Raw genomic sequence first — 15,569 nt, 5'->3', positions numbered from 1 at the left:
TAAAAGTCCAGCTCAAATCCCACATTCTCCAAAAATCTTTCTTTCAGGTGTTAGGTCCACATCAATCTTATCCATGTATGACATTTTGGATTAAGGTATAAAAGTTCACTCTCTTAAAGTCTCATGTGGACACTTACAAGTTGCCTTAGATTGATTTTGCACTGGGGTCGACAAGTACATCATGTCTAAATGTTCTACTTTGCCCCATACTTTATACTAGGTTACATATGTAGTCAGTAGAGATATAAAAATGAAGACAATAGTAAGATAGCACTACATGCCCACCAAAATGGCTAAAGTTTAAAACAACGACACCTACGTATTGCTATTATGTAGTAGCAATTATGTTTTCTGTATAATTACTAGTATCAGTGTAATTATACTGATTATTTTCCAGGTATTTATTTTTCCATCCTTTTACACCGAAACTGATTTTATCATTAAGTTTTAAGCATATATATTAGTCAGGGTTCTCCAGAGAAACAGAACCCATAGGGTATATATACAAGGGCTAACTATTAAGTTTGAGAACTTGTCATAATGATGTTGCTAACTTTTTTTTGATATCAGAGAGATTATTCATTATGAATGTGTTCCAACTGAACAAACAGTTAACCAAGTTTACTATTTGGAAGTGCTGAAAAGGCTGTGTGAAATAGTTAGACGATCTGAACTTTTCACCTGCAGTTCATGGCTCTTACATCATGACAATGCACCAGCTCACACAGCACTGTCCGTGAGGGAGTTTTTAGCCAGTAAACAAATAACTGTATTGGAATACCCTCCCTACTCACCTGATCTGACCCCCAGTGACTTCTTTCTTTACCTGAAGATAAAGGAAATATTGAAAGGAAGACATTTTGATGACATTCAGGACGTCCAAGGTAATATGACGGCAGCTCTGATGGCCATTCCAGAAAAAGAGTTTCAAAATTGCTTTGAAGGGTGGACTAGCCCCTGGCATTGGTGCATAGCTTTCCAAGGTTAGTACTTCAAAGGTGACCATAGTGATATTCAGCAATGAGGCATGTGGCGCTTTTTCTAGGATGAGTTTGCGAACGTAATTGTCTGACTTCGGTGTGTGTGTATATATAAATTTATTATATAAATTACATATATCTATATAAATGTATATATATATATATATAAATTTATTATATAAGTTTATACACACACACACACACACACACAGACACACACACACATTTATTATGTAAATTGACATGTGGTTTTGGAGAACAAGAAGTCCCGTGATCTGCCATCTTCAAGGTAGAGAACAAGGAAAGCTGGTGGTATAATTCAGTGCAAGTTCAAAGGCCTGAGAACCAAGGGAGCCAATAGTAAACTCCCAATTCAAGGCTAATTGCCTGAAAACAAGGAGCTCTCATGTCCAAGGGCAGAAGAATATGGACATCCCAATTCAAGAAGAGAGAGAATTTGCCCTTTCTCCAACTTTTTGTTCTATTTGGGCCCCTTGTGAATTGGCTAATGCCTGCCCACATTGGTGAGAGCCATCTGCTATACTCAGTCCACTGATTCAAATGCTACTTTCTTTCAGAAACATGCTCACAAAAACACCCAGAAATAATGTTTTATCAGTTATTTGGGCATCCCTTATCCTAGTCATGTTGATGTATAAAGTTAACCATCAGAGCATAATTCCTGAAAATCGAACATATTCTATTTTGTAATTTCATCCAATCGAGTCTCAGTTTGAAAATCAAAGATTTTAGTCCATTTATATATCTGATTATGATACACTGAAATTATTTCAAGGAAACATTTAGATTTTGTGATATGTTTGCTTCTTAGCTTATCACTTGTTCTACCTATAGCTACTGCCCTTGCTTGAGTTCTTTGTTATGGTGCAATTTACATTTGGCTTAGATAATTTCTCATGTAAATTTGCAAGGAAGATACATATGTAATAAATACATTCAAAGACTACAAAATATCTATGAAAATTTTTATTTTGCTCTCACACATTGCTCATTATTTGACTTTGCACAAAAGTACAGACCATTGATCCAAAGTGCTTTTTTCTCAAAGTTTTATGTAACTGGTTCTGCTGTCCTCAAGTGTCCTATGTTTCAGATGAAGAGTCAGATGTCCATGATTATAGAAAAGCTGTTAAGGAAACAGCAAGTGTTATTATTGAATGTATATGGATTCAATCCTAATTAAACTTAATGTATCGGAAAGGAGTGTACATCAAAGGTCATGATGGTACTCACTGACATTCATAGGACAATGAAGATCAAGATCAAAAGATTATTTTCTAGACAGAACAAAATTGGAGAGAGAAAAGAACCTCTGTGATTGTAATGTTTTGCAGAGTTACATTCTAGAGCAGAAACCAGTATCAACAACCATTTTTGTGTAAATTACATGTGTCACTCAAGAAGTTGAGTGGATAAAGAGATACATAGAGAGCAGTAAAGATATTGGCTTAATATCCTATAAGTGACAAAATCTGAGGGCTGCCTACTACAAACTTGGAGTATACCATTTTGATAAGGGAGTGGAGTCTCTCCCAAGACAGATTTGGTTCTAATTCCACATTGAGGTATTTAGAATATATTTGTTAAGGAAAAAGTTAAATGATACGGTTTGGAAGTAGGGTGTTAATTCAGATGTCACAGCTATGAGCCATTCCTTTGATAATTGCAGTCCAATAAAAGGAAGCCCGATTCCTCTACAATTTCTTAACTTAGATAGAAACAAGCCAGGACAAGACACACACTTTGTCTCTTCTCAAAACCCTTGATTCAAGGGATTAAGGCATTAATAGTACTTGAACACCACCAAATGATGACCCATTTGGAATTTACCTGATCTTTTTTTAGACAGAAGGGAAAACCCTTAAGCAGGGCAAGAAGGGGATAAAATGAGCTCGTATTAGCATGAGCACAACCCTTCTCTGGCTCTTATGCTGTTACTTCTGTTTTTTTGTTGTTGTTGTTGTTGGCATGAGACTCTTACATGGGAATTGCTCATGATTTGGATGGTATGCTACCTATCCCTGTACATGTGCCTTCATTACCATCTCTGACAGGAAGCAGAGCCTAAATATAAACCTCGATCAGGGCAAACATACTTTTGTCCTGCCTTTCTTGTTCTTGTCCTGATTTTCTTTCTGACCGCTGTGCCCTTTTGGACTAGCTTTCTCTCATAATGGGAGTGGTAAATCTGCCATTTTTCCCCCCTAGAGCTTATTTGACCCTATACCAGAAGTTTCAGTGTGCAAGCTAAGCATACAAGGGATTCTGGTGGAAGTGTAGGAGATGACATTGTCAGAGCTCCTACCCTCGCTGTCTCACTTACCTTTCAGAGTACAAAGTAGACCACAAATGAGTATGGTGAAAAAACACATCAGCACACTCAGGATCACAGAAAAATCACACATCCAGGTACTATAAAATGACAGGTCATCTAAAACAGAGACTAGAAAAAAAGGAAATATTTTAAAAACTATATATATATATATATATACATATATATATATTTATATACATATATGTGTGTATATATATATATATACACATATATACATAAATATATATATGCAAAACAAAATAGAGACTGGAAAAGATGCACAAATAAAGGAAACAGGTGTGTAGAGCCCACTTAACAGGTGAAAGGGGAACATTGGCAAAGGAAAATCTGCCTTCAAGCCCTCATTTACTTGTTTTTCTGGGTCTAGTTTGGGATTGCAACCCCAGGTTTTATGACAGGATAAGACTTGGTAGTTTACATAAGCCAGAGGGTGCGTAAAATTTGGGCTGAGCCATGACTGTAAACTGCAAGGCATCTACTCACTTAAATGAACACACTCTCATTTGCTTCCATACCCTTGGCTGGGAGCTGTAGAGGCAAAATATTCTAGAAATGTCATAGAGATAATAAATTGGACCTCTGAGCAGTTGGGTAAAACAAAATTGTTTGTAATTGCAGCTCAGGGTTAGAAGACAAAATTTAAATATGCAATGTGCACTGGAAATGATCATAATATTGAAGAAGCTCAAAGTCTTTCCATTTAAGTAACAAATGGGCAAATGATGATACAGGAGCCATGATTACTAAATTCATTACTAAACTAGATTACTAAACTAGAATTAAAATCCCCAGCAACCATAGTATGTAACTCAATGGGGCTAAACGTTATTAAACTATTCCAAATTTTGTTTTGTTTTGTTTTGTTTTAATCTGCTGAGAGTGTTTAAGGTATTAATTCACTTCAGACTTAATAAGTTAAGTATACATGTTATAATTTCTAAGGGAACTGCTAAAATAATAGAAATACTGTATAAGTTATATGTCAATTATAAGTGAAAACAGATGGAATGATTAAAATTATAAAAAAGGAAATGAAATTATTAAAAATACACAATAAAATAAAAGTGAAAGAAAAATGGAAATATGTGGCTAGAACAGGAAGGTCAATAGGCACAAAATAATGTTAGAGATTTGAAACATCAATAAGCAAAAGATATAAATGATCCTTTTAAATGACAGTTAAATTAAACAGGATAAATTAAAACATTAAAATCTAATTATATGTTTTTTGCAAGAGGAACATAAAAGCATAAGCATGCAGAAAAGTTTAAATAAAAATATTTTATAAGATTGAATAAAAAGTTAGAAAAAGATATACAATGCAAATACAAGTTATAAGATTACTGGTGTAGCCATACTACCAATGAACAAAATAGATGCTAAAGCAAAACATTAATAGCTACACTGTAATGATTAATGTTTCCTTTCATCAGTAAAGTTTATCAGTTTTAAATGTGTATGTACTTACTATGGCTTCAACATGTAAAAGGAAAATTGAGAAAACTCAACATTTACATTTAATGTAATTATTGATATGTTTGGATTTAAGTCTACCATTTTATTATTTGTTTTCTCTATTTTTTATTCCTCTGTTCCTCCTTTCCTCAATTTTAGGGATCCTTTGAACTTTTTTATTTTTACATTTTAATTTATCTTTTGTGTTTTTCTGTATTAATTTGTATAGTTTTTGTTTGGTTGGTTTTAATGGCTGTACAAGGAATTAAAATAAATATACTGAATTTTCTACAACCTACATAGGTCCCTTTACCATCCCTTTTTATGTTGTAGTTGTCACTTATGTTACATCTATGTATTATAGAAAAGTACACTTGAAACCTATATAATTTTACTAACCAATATCACCCCAAATATATTTAGTAAAAATTAATTTAAAAAAATGAGAATAAAAACAAAAAATCTAATCAGACAATACTATGATATTTGCTTTCCACCATCAAGCTTTCTATCTATCTTTTTTTTTTTTTACTTCACCCCACTGCTATGAATGTTTGTATCCCTCTCAAAATTCATATGTTGAAATCCTAATGCTTGATGTGAGAGCATTAGGAAGATTATTCTTTGGGAGGTGATTAGATCATAAAGTTGGAGGCTTCATTAATGGGTTTAGTGTTTTTATAAAGGAGATCTCACAGAACTCCCTAGCCCCTTTCCACCATGTGAGGACACAATGGGAAGGTGCCAGCTTTACACCAGGAAGAGGGCCCTCACCAGAATGTAGCCATCCTGGCACCTTGATCTTGGACTTCCAAGCCTCCAGAACTATGAGAAATAAATTTCTGTTATTTATAAGCTACGCATTCTGTAGCTTTTTGTTACAGAACCCTGAATGGACTAAGACATCTGCTTTGCTGTATACTTGCTGTGTCTGTACCTGTGTCTAGAGCCCAGTGGTGGGACAACAGGAAGAGAAATAGCCAACTGGGGTTTTTTAAGAACTTAATAGGAGAAGAACATTCTAATAGTTTTACCCAGATATTTTTCCCCTTCTCTTCTTACTCTTCCTTAATTCCTAATGTCCACATTTCCTTCTGGTATTATTTTCCTCTGTCTGAAGAATTTCCTTTAACAATGCTTTTCAGTAGCTCAAAAATAACTTGAAAATAATGGTTGGTAGATTGATACAGATTGATGATAGATTAGATAGATGATAGATAGACATTGCAGCACATATATTGTTGTCAGAGAGTGGTTTAGGGTATTCAGACCTACCATACTTTTGGAAAAAGAATTCCATCTTATACATTCTTATTACTTTCTAGCTGACTTGGAGGGGGCTGTTCTTTGTGCTCATTTGTTTGTTAAGATTTGAGGCTTGGGTTTGTAACTGGAGGTATAAATATATGTAATGGGCTTAGTTTGGGGGCAATGCAGAAATATATACTAGATTTAAAAAAGCCCTAGCAAATAATAAAGTGATGCTTTTGCTTACTTAGTCATTGTCCTATGTAAATACTTACCAGTGACTGCAAATGAATGAAAGGTATTGCTAAATTCTCAGATACTATCATAATAAGGTATATAATATAGTATAATCACACTTCTAAATAGCATCTAAATATATGTAAATAGGGTTAAGTGATACCCTTCAATAGTCTTGAAACTGAATAGAAAATAAAATAAGTAAAATTGTGCCTTTGGATTATTTCATTAATTTTTCAAAGAACATCTCTAACTCAAAAATGTTTTTGAATTGTGGCTTCAGAGCCAACCTATAGGTGACATCAATAATTGTGTTTCGTAAATGAGTGTCTGTACTTAATAATTTTTGATGAAATTTCTGTGACACCTGAAGGAACATATGTTTTCCCTTGGTGCACAAGCAACTGTCACCATGAGTGATGGTGGAAACACAGCCATCAATCAGTACAGCCTAAAATGCTGGGCTTCTAACAGTTCAGGGAGCAGAATCTGAAACCTCTGAGATGTCATGTAACCCTGATTCCTCCTCCTGTTGCTGCTACAAAGGTCACCCAGCTTTATCTCTACGTACCTCCTAGTAAAGAGGGCACCAGCCAGAGAAGAAATGATCTGAAAAACTCCATGTTTTCTAGTTCCATTTACCTCTTTTCTTGAACATCCAGTAGACAGGAAAGATGGCAGCCTGCATCAGGAAAGGTACATACTCAACTACTGAAAAATACCATTTATTCTGTGGAACTGAAAAAGAGTCAAACAGAAAGAGAATTAGGAAGGTAGGACTTTAAGGATACTTTGGGATAACAATAAAAATGCTGAATACAGGAAACTTTTTTAAAGTTCTCATTGCCATGTCTACTCAGAGCTATTCAACCTATATCAGAGTTCAGGCATGAAAGGCAGGATTGTGGGTGAAGATAAAGCCGGGAATCAGGGCTCACAGACACTTAAGCTGAGGATAGAGCAAGGTTAAAAAGAATGATCTCTTCCTACTTGTTCCCATACCGTGTAGCATGTGATCAGCCTGGAAATAAGATCTAGAAAGAGTAGGGCCCTGGTCACTATAACCTTGTGACATGTTAAGTTATAAAGTTGATAGGACCAATAAAGTGGTAGTTTTTGGAAACTCTGAGTTAGCTAGGAGAACAAAAGTGCCTTGGAAGCCAAGAATTTTACAGAGGTAAGGGCCTTCAGTTATAGTGCAAGGCTCTTCTCTTTAGCATCCCTGCTATTCATTCAATCTTGGCTTGAATATTTATTGTTTAGGATGCTTATTGCAGTGGGAGAAAGATTATTTCAAGGCTGGAAAATTCTTTTTATTAAACTATGATTTCCTACATCAAGCTAGATTTTTAAAAAATAAAAGATTCATTTAGAGATCCAAGATGACAGAGTAGATAAACACTGTGCCTGCTTCCTTCTGTGAACATATTAAAATTATAACAAAATTATTGAAAACTCAACCTGGAGAATCATCTGATGTCAAGCAGTACAGAAAGTTTTATAACTAAGGATACAAAAAGAAACCACATTGAGACTGGGTTGGAGGTAAAGACACAAACTGGGCTGGCCCCCAACCTCCATGTGGTGGTTGAGAATTAGGAGGGATATCTGAGTTGTGGAGGTCCCCCCAGAGGAGCAAGGGACACCAGCCCCACACTAGTCTTCCCAGCCTGGGGTACTGGTGCTGAGAGGAGGAGCCCTCACAACATCTGGCTGTGAAAAACAGTGGGGATTCTGATCATCTGGGTGGAACAGAAGGTTGTGGGAAACCCAAGAGTCCTCTTAAAAAGCCTGGGCACAGATTCACTTACACTCAGGCACTCACCTTGGGCTCTGGCAGAGGGATGGTAACTCAGTGGGCATCAGGGGCTTGTGGGGGGCAGCCTGGGGTGTGTGGCTTTGGGGCAGGGGCTGGAGGACCGTCGCCATTTTCCCTGTGTGGGGTCCTTCTCCCATCTGGCCAGTGGGCAAACACCATCTTGCCTGTGTTGAGCCATCCCCACACATGCATGGTCAAATCTGAATTTGAGTTGGTCTGGTGAGCTCCACTAGGACTCCATATCACCCCAAACTCCCAATGCTGGAGGCACTTTCTCATGAGCAGTCGGCCCTGCCCCCACCATTGCACACTTTCTTGGAAAACTATCAGAGTTGACAGGCTCCAGGTGGGCAGCAAATAGCTTCAGTGTGCTCTGAGACTTTTGCTGAGTCACCACAGGCTCAGCATTGGCATCAAACCAGAATCTACATTACCTGGTGACCATAACTCTTCCCACTCTAGTAACTCCCTGAGCTCCTGTCTCACCCAACTTGCATCGTGTAGGAGTCTTTATTAGTAGCTGAACCTAAAGAGAGTGGGTAGGTGGCAGCAGGCCTCCGGGTGTTCTGGCTTTTTGCAGAGCTACGCCAGGCCAGGTACTGAGGTCAGACATTCTTGGTTTGTAGCATGGCCTCTCCCACATGCCTCCAGGTTTAGCAGACAGTGAATAACTGTGGAGCACTTTGTAGCTCCTGCTAGGTAGTCCCCAGTTGGTCCACAGGCAGTGGATGACCTAGCCCTGCACCAGAACCCCTCCCAAGAGGACCCAGAACCAATATTCTTGGAGGTTTGCTTCAGGCCACAGCACACCGCCACCCAATTAACCCCACAAGCAGCACACACAAAGGGTGGTCCCAACAGGCACTAGAGTCCACTGGGGCGAATTCCACTCAGTGAGGTAAGCTGTGGATATGGCCAAATCCCACAGCCAATTAGCCTGAGGGTCAACCCTACCCCCTAACATTCCAATAGCAATTAAGGCTCAACCAGAACAGGAGGGCACACACAACCCACAAAAGGGATAATCCTGGAACATCTGAGAGCAGGTGACCAGGGAGACTGTGCCAGGGCCCCACAGGGCACCTACTACATAAGGCCACTTAGCTAAGATTGGGAGACATAGCAGATCTACCTAAAACATACAAACAAACACAGAGAGGCAGCCAAAATGAGGAAACAAAGAAATGTATCCCAAATGAAAGAACAGGAGAAAACTTCACATACAGAAATAAATGAAATGGAGGGAATTAACCTACCAGAGACAGAGTTCCAAACAATGGTGATAAGGATGCTCAAGAAACTTAGTGAGAACTTCAACAGAGAGATAGCAAGCATAAAAAAGGACATAAAAACTATAAAAAGGAACCAGTCAGAAGTGAAGAATACAATAACTGAAATGAAGAATGAACTAGAAGGAGTCACCAGCAGATTAGATGAAGCAGCGGATCAAATCAATGATTTGGAAGGCAAGATAGCAGAAAACACCCAATCAGAATGCAAAAAGAAAAGAGAATTTTTAAAAATGAGGATAGTTTAAGAGACCTCTGGGACAACACCAAGCATAACCACATGGGCATAATAGGGGTACCAGAAGAAGAGAGAAAATAAGGAATTGAGAACCTATTTGAAGAAATAATGACTGAAAACTTTCCTATCCTGGTGAAGGAAATACACATACAAGTCCAGGAAGCACAGAGTGCCAAACAAAATGAACCCAAACAGGCCCACACCTAGGCACATCATAATTAAAATGGCAAAGGTTAAAGACAAAGAATCCTAAAAGTAACAAGAGAAAGACAACTAATAACTTATAAGGGAACCCCCATAAGATCATCAGCTGATTTCTCAACAGAAACTTTGCAGGACAGAAGTGACTGGTATGAAGTACTCAACATGATGAAGAGCAAGGACCTGCAACCAAGATTATTCTACCCAGCAAGACTATCATCTAAAATTGAAAGACAGATAAAGAGCTTCCCAGACAAGAGAAAGCTAAAGGAGTTCATCATCACCAAACCAGTAGTACAAGGAATGTAGAGGGACTTCTTAGAGATGGAAAAAAAAAAATCAAAATTATGAATAATAAAATAGTAATAGTTACATGTCTGTCAACAATTACTTTGAATGTAAATGGATTAAATGCTTTAATCAAGAGACATAGGAGGGCTGAATGGATAAGAAAACCAACCCCTTCCATATGCTGTGTACAAGAGACTCACTTCAGATTGAAAGATATACACTGACTGAAAGTAAAGGAATGGAAAAAGATATTTCATGAAAATGGAAATGAAAAAAAAAAACACGAAAAAAAAGCTACAGTAGTAGTACTTATGCCAGACAAAATAAACTTTCAAATAAAGGCTATAACAAGAGACAAAGAAGGACCTAGTAATCCCACATCTGGGTATTTATCTGAAGAAACCCAAAACACAGGGGATGTGTGCATCCATATGTTCATTGCAGCATTGTTTTCAATGTCCAAGATGTGGAGGCAGCCTGGGTACTTGTGGATAGATGAATAGATTAAAAAAAAAAAAGGAGGTGGTGTATATATATACAGTGAAATATTGCTCAGCCATGGAAAGAAGTGAGTTCTTGTCATCTGTGGCAACATGGATGGACCTGGAAGGATAGAGAAAGACAGATGGAATGTGATTGTGCTTATATGTGGAATCTAAAGAATAAAATAAAGAGACAAAACAGGAACAAAGTCATAGATACAGAAAACATTTTGATGGTTTCCAGATGGGAGGGGAGTTGGGGATGTGGGTGAAAAAAGGTAAAGAGATTAGAAAGTACAAATTGATTGTTACAAAGTAGTTATGGCATATAGCATAAGGAATATAGTCAATAATAGTGTAATAACTATTTATAGTGCTAGATGTGTACAAGGTTTGTTGGGGTGATAGATGGGAGTGGGTTGGGGAGCAGGGTGAAAAAGTGAAGGGATTAAGAAGTACAAATTGGTCATTACAAAATAGTCATGAGGATATAAAATAAAGCATAGGGGATATAGTCAATAATAAGGTAATAACTATGTGTAGTGCCAGGTGGGTACTAGACTAGTCAGGGGTATCACTTCTTAAATTATATAAATGTCTCACTAGTATGCTAAACACCTGAAATTAATATAAAATAATGTTGAATGTCAACTGTAATTGAACAATTAAAAAAGGGGGGTGGCAAAGGGGAATAAGAAGTTCAAATTTCCAGGTATGAAGCAAATAAGTCATGGGATATAATGTACATAGGGAATATAGCCAATAATATTGTGATAGCATAGTATGGTGTCAGATGGTTACTGGACTTATCTTTAGGTATATAAATGATGAATTAACTATGGTGTACACTTGAAACTAATATAATATTGTATGTTAACTTGAAATTAATATAATATTGTATTGTATATTTTAAATGAAAATTTTTTAAAAAGATTCATTTACTCATTCATAACATTCATAGAGGAAAATGACAAGATTGTTGGGTAATTATGAGATTTGTAATGCAAAAATAATAATAATAATAATAACTATCAATACTTGGCTTAGAGTGGAGAGGATCCAGAAACATGGTTTTTGTTTTTGTTTTGTTTATTTGTTTGTTAGTTTGTATTTTTTAAATTATAATTGACATACAATATTATATCAGTTTCAGGTATACAACATAGTGATTAGCCATTTATATTAGCCTTACAAAGTAATCACCATGATAAGTCTAGTTGTCATCGGGCACCATACACAGTTATTACAATATTATTAACTATGTTTCCCAAGCTGTATGTTACGTTCCCGTGACTATTTTTATAACCGACGGTTTGTACTTCTTAATCCCTTTCACCATTTTCACCTATGCCCCCACTCCTTCCCATCTGGCAACCATCAGTTTGTTCTCTGTATCTTTGAGTTTGTTTCTGTTTTGTTTTGTTTGTTCATTTATTTTGTTTTTTAAGATTCCACATGGGTGGATGTATAGGGTGTTATGCTAAGTGAAATAAGAGACAGAGAAAGACAAATACTCTATGTTTGTTTCGTTTTTTAAGTCACAATTACAAGCAATTACCAACAAGAAACTTCCAAAAAGAAGAATTTTCTCACATTATACTAAAAATAAGGTCTATCAAGGCTCTCTTCTACTATATTGTCAATATCTGGAACAGTGCACCTAGGAGATGCTCAATATACATTTGCTGAATAAATGAATAAACAAATCAAGCTGTCTAATGAGTTAGTGACCTCCCCATCACTGCAAGGATAAGAGAACGATCTTGATACCACACAACATGAAGAAGAGCCTGATTGTGGACCAAAGTGTTTAGCATTTGAAAAACCTAAGTTCCAATCCTGGCTCTATATTTATACGTTGTTTGAGCTTGAACAATTCACCTAAAAACTCCGATCCTTAATTTCTTCATCTAAAAATGATGCTAATAAACAGAACCTACCACATAGGATAGTTTGGATAAGTTAGTAAGATATTTACTACAAATTATTTATCACATCTTCTGGCACATGACAAATACTCCTTCAAAGTTATAGAATGCATGGTCTGAAGTTCCTAAGGTCAAGTACTTAAGGACTCATTCTCAAATGCATCTGATACCTATTCTGCCCTCTGTTCTCAGTTCTTTCCAATTAAGGCTTCATTTCCTACCTCTAATGGGGAAGAAAAAGGATATATTTATGTTAGTTTCATAGGAAGAGCAAAAGTAGAGTTGAGAGGAGATTCAGGAGGACCAAGAATCTGGTTATTGGTTCATATATTTTTCTCTTTCTCATGTTGTCAAGAAAAAATATTCTCAATAACTTGAGAGATAAGTCTAAAGATCCATGGCTGTGTGTGGAAGAAGACAGAATTACTATTACTGAGATTCCAAGTGACGGAAACAAGCAATGATGACTGTGAAATGATCGGGAGGTCTTGGTGGTAATACACATCAGCAGTGCCCACACCCTGGAGAACCATATAAGGAGGGAGAATAGCAGCTTAACCTGAGGCATAACTTGAGATGTTGAGACCTTCTTTGGCAAGTATAGCAGTGTGACACATTGAGATGCAGGTTTCCACGGTTTTGTATAAACCTTCTCTAAGCACTTGATATCAAGTAAAGAAGGCTTCAGAGCTCTTTACCTTCCATGAATGACATACCTTTCATTCTAAATATCAGAAAAACAGACATAAAGATGAAATGTGGAAGGAGCCATGAACACATCTGTGACATTGTCGACCAATACTCAGAATTGAGCAGGATATCTGAAAGAGAGAGCAGAAAGTCTTGATTAAGTAGGGCAGCAGGATTACAAGAGTCCAAATGGGTATGGAAATTTGCGCCTAAGGAAGCAGGATCCACACTTATCATCCCCATTACACTCTGAAATGTACTCTGGGCTCAGATGAGGGCTACTGGACGGCAGTTATGCTCACCACTATACCACCAACACAGTACAAAGATGAGGGCTACTGGCCAATGAAAATGGACTAAGAGAAAGACCAGAATTTAGGAGATATTGGGCCAAGGGTGGAACAGGGTTGAAGGGAGAAATAACTTTCTATTTCTTTTCTTACATTCCAGAGGACAAATCTATGAAATGAAGGAAATTATAGGACAGGGTCCTGAGCACCACTCACAAAAAATATTTGTGAGATTTGGGGAAACCAATGTCTGTGGAACTGAATCAGAAGTGCCCCTGGTGAAATTTTAGGAAGTTTAAAGAAAACATAAGAGCTCTGAAATTCCAGAAATAAAACTATGAAAGTCTTCTGACATTCAGTGTTCAAATTCCCTGTGTATTAGGACCAATATAACAGAAAAATTCTCCCAGGAGAGAACATCCAATATCCTCAAATGCTTAAACTAAGATTTTAAAAAAATATATTTAAATTAAGAAAGTAACAAACTTTGAGTGGTGATAAAGCAAGGAACTCCTCAACTCTTAAAAGTTCAGAAAATACGGAAAGTGCAATGCCAATATTTGCCCTATCATTACTACTAATAACTGGTGACCTGGAGAGTAGGATTTTAAAAACCTTGTGTATGAGATATTGTGAAAGGAGACAAGCATTGTTTCTCAGGGAATGAAGAAGGTAAATTTGGAAAGAGACAAACACACAAACTAACAAACCACAGAATCAGACAGGCAATACCTCCATATCGTGTTATTTTCATATGTAGAACATAAATATCTTAATGTATTAAATTAATAAATGGCTTGAAGTAAAGCAAGCTAACCCAGTAAATAGATTAGCAAACTATTGGAATTTGAGGGACACATGGATTTCAGGAACAACAACAAAAATAACAGCTCCACTGTCAAGGTATTTCCCTTACTTGGCTATCACCAGGACTGAATTTGTTGTTTCATTTTATGAAAGGCTTTCATTCAAATAAAAAATCAACACGAGAGTGACGTCATAGGAATGGCGGCAGTAGGGCGCACTTTTTGAGTTCTCCTCCGGATCTTATCACAAACGGGACATATAACCCATCAAAGGACTCTGGGCTCATCACGCAGAACAGCTAGGTGACTCGTACAAGGATTACTTGCAGGTGGGCAAATTGGGAAGAGGGAAGGGAGCGGAGGGGAGACGCGGCCCGCATCTGCGGCTGCAGGGACGTGGTCCGCCTCTGCAGCGGTGGAAACCTGGTCCGCACCTGTGGCGGTGGGGACGCTGCCCGCACCCTTGGTTGTGGAGACTCGGCCCGCATCTACGGCGGCGGTAGAGACATGGCCGGCATCCACAGCTGCAGAGACGCAGGGGATCCCAGGATGAAACAGAGAGCACAGAAGCCAGGAGGTGGGCTCTTTCCTTGCGTCCCACAGCTGATATCTCCCGCCGAGGGGGGCAGCATATCTAGCATTTGAGGCAATAACCTCAACAGGGACCTCCAGTTGGGCCCCAGGCTGGACAAAGGACACAAACTCCATACCTGGGCCCTTCCCCGCCACTCTTCCAATCCTGCCCCCACCCTTCCAGAGACTTAAACTGGTCCCTGAACTGAGGAGTAGTGTCAGATTACAGAGGAGCCATAGTGCTCAGGCTCTGGGAAGACTGGCAGGCACCTCTGACCCAGGGAAGAGGCGGGGAAGAGTGTGATTTTTGCTGGGCTAAGAGAGAAAAGACTCCTCTACCCCCAGCCACCACCTTTTCTGGCCTGCGAGAAGAGTGTGACACGGCTGGGCTGGAAGAGAGAAGACCTCTCCATCCCCAGCCCCCACCCTTTCTGGCCTGCCTAGAGCGGGGCAAATACAACTGCTGAGGCACTCCCAGGGATCAGCAGTAAGTGGCAGAGGCAGCTCCCGGCTTTCAGCAGCTCAGAAATCTCCCGCCCGCCACACACACACACACACACACACACACACACACACACACACACGGAAGAAGTGCCCTAAGACTCAGGAGAACTGGACACAGGGCTGGTGGTGCTACTCTCAGTGTGCATATGTGCAGACAAGGGAGAAACTGCACTGACTTTGTA

At 38.2% G+C, this 15,569-nt stretch overlaps 1 protein-coding gene across 1 annotated transcript in view; it reads right to left on the bottom strand.

Annotated features, from left to right (window-relative positions):
• Window positions 1–1,991: 1,991 nt before the first annotated feature.
• Window positions 1,992–15,569, bottom strand: part of LOC117027467 (putative selection and upkeep of intraepithelial T-cells protein 1 homolog) — a 38,360-nt gene continuing 24,782 nt past the window's right edge. The window contains exons 5-8 of the mRNA XM_033115277.1: window positions 13,241–13,345; window positions 6,919–7,014; window positions 3,325–3,444; window positions 1,992–2,127 (exon numbers count right to left, since the gene is read on the bottom strand). Coding sequence (XP_032971168.1) covers window positions 2,117–2,127; window positions 3,325–3,444; window positions 6,919–7,014; window positions 13,241–13,345 — 332 coding nt within the window. The 3' untranslated portion in view covers window positions 1,992–2,116. The remainder of the gene's footprint in view (window positions 2,128–3,324; window positions 3,445–6,918; window positions 7,015–13,240; window positions 13,346–15,569) is intronic.

Source organism: Rhinolophus ferrumequinum, chromosome 9 (assembly GCF_004115265.2).
Source record: "Rhinolophus ferrumequinum isolate MPI-CBG mRhiFer1 chromosome 9, mRhiFer1_v1.p, whole genome shotgun sequence".
In the NCBI taxonomy this organism is placed as follows: domain Eukaryota; kingdom Metazoa; phylum Chordata; class Mammalia; order Chiroptera; family Rhinolophidae; genus Rhinolophus; species Rhinolophus ferrumequinum.
This window is presented reverse-complemented; position numbering and strand designations above follow the sequence as displayed.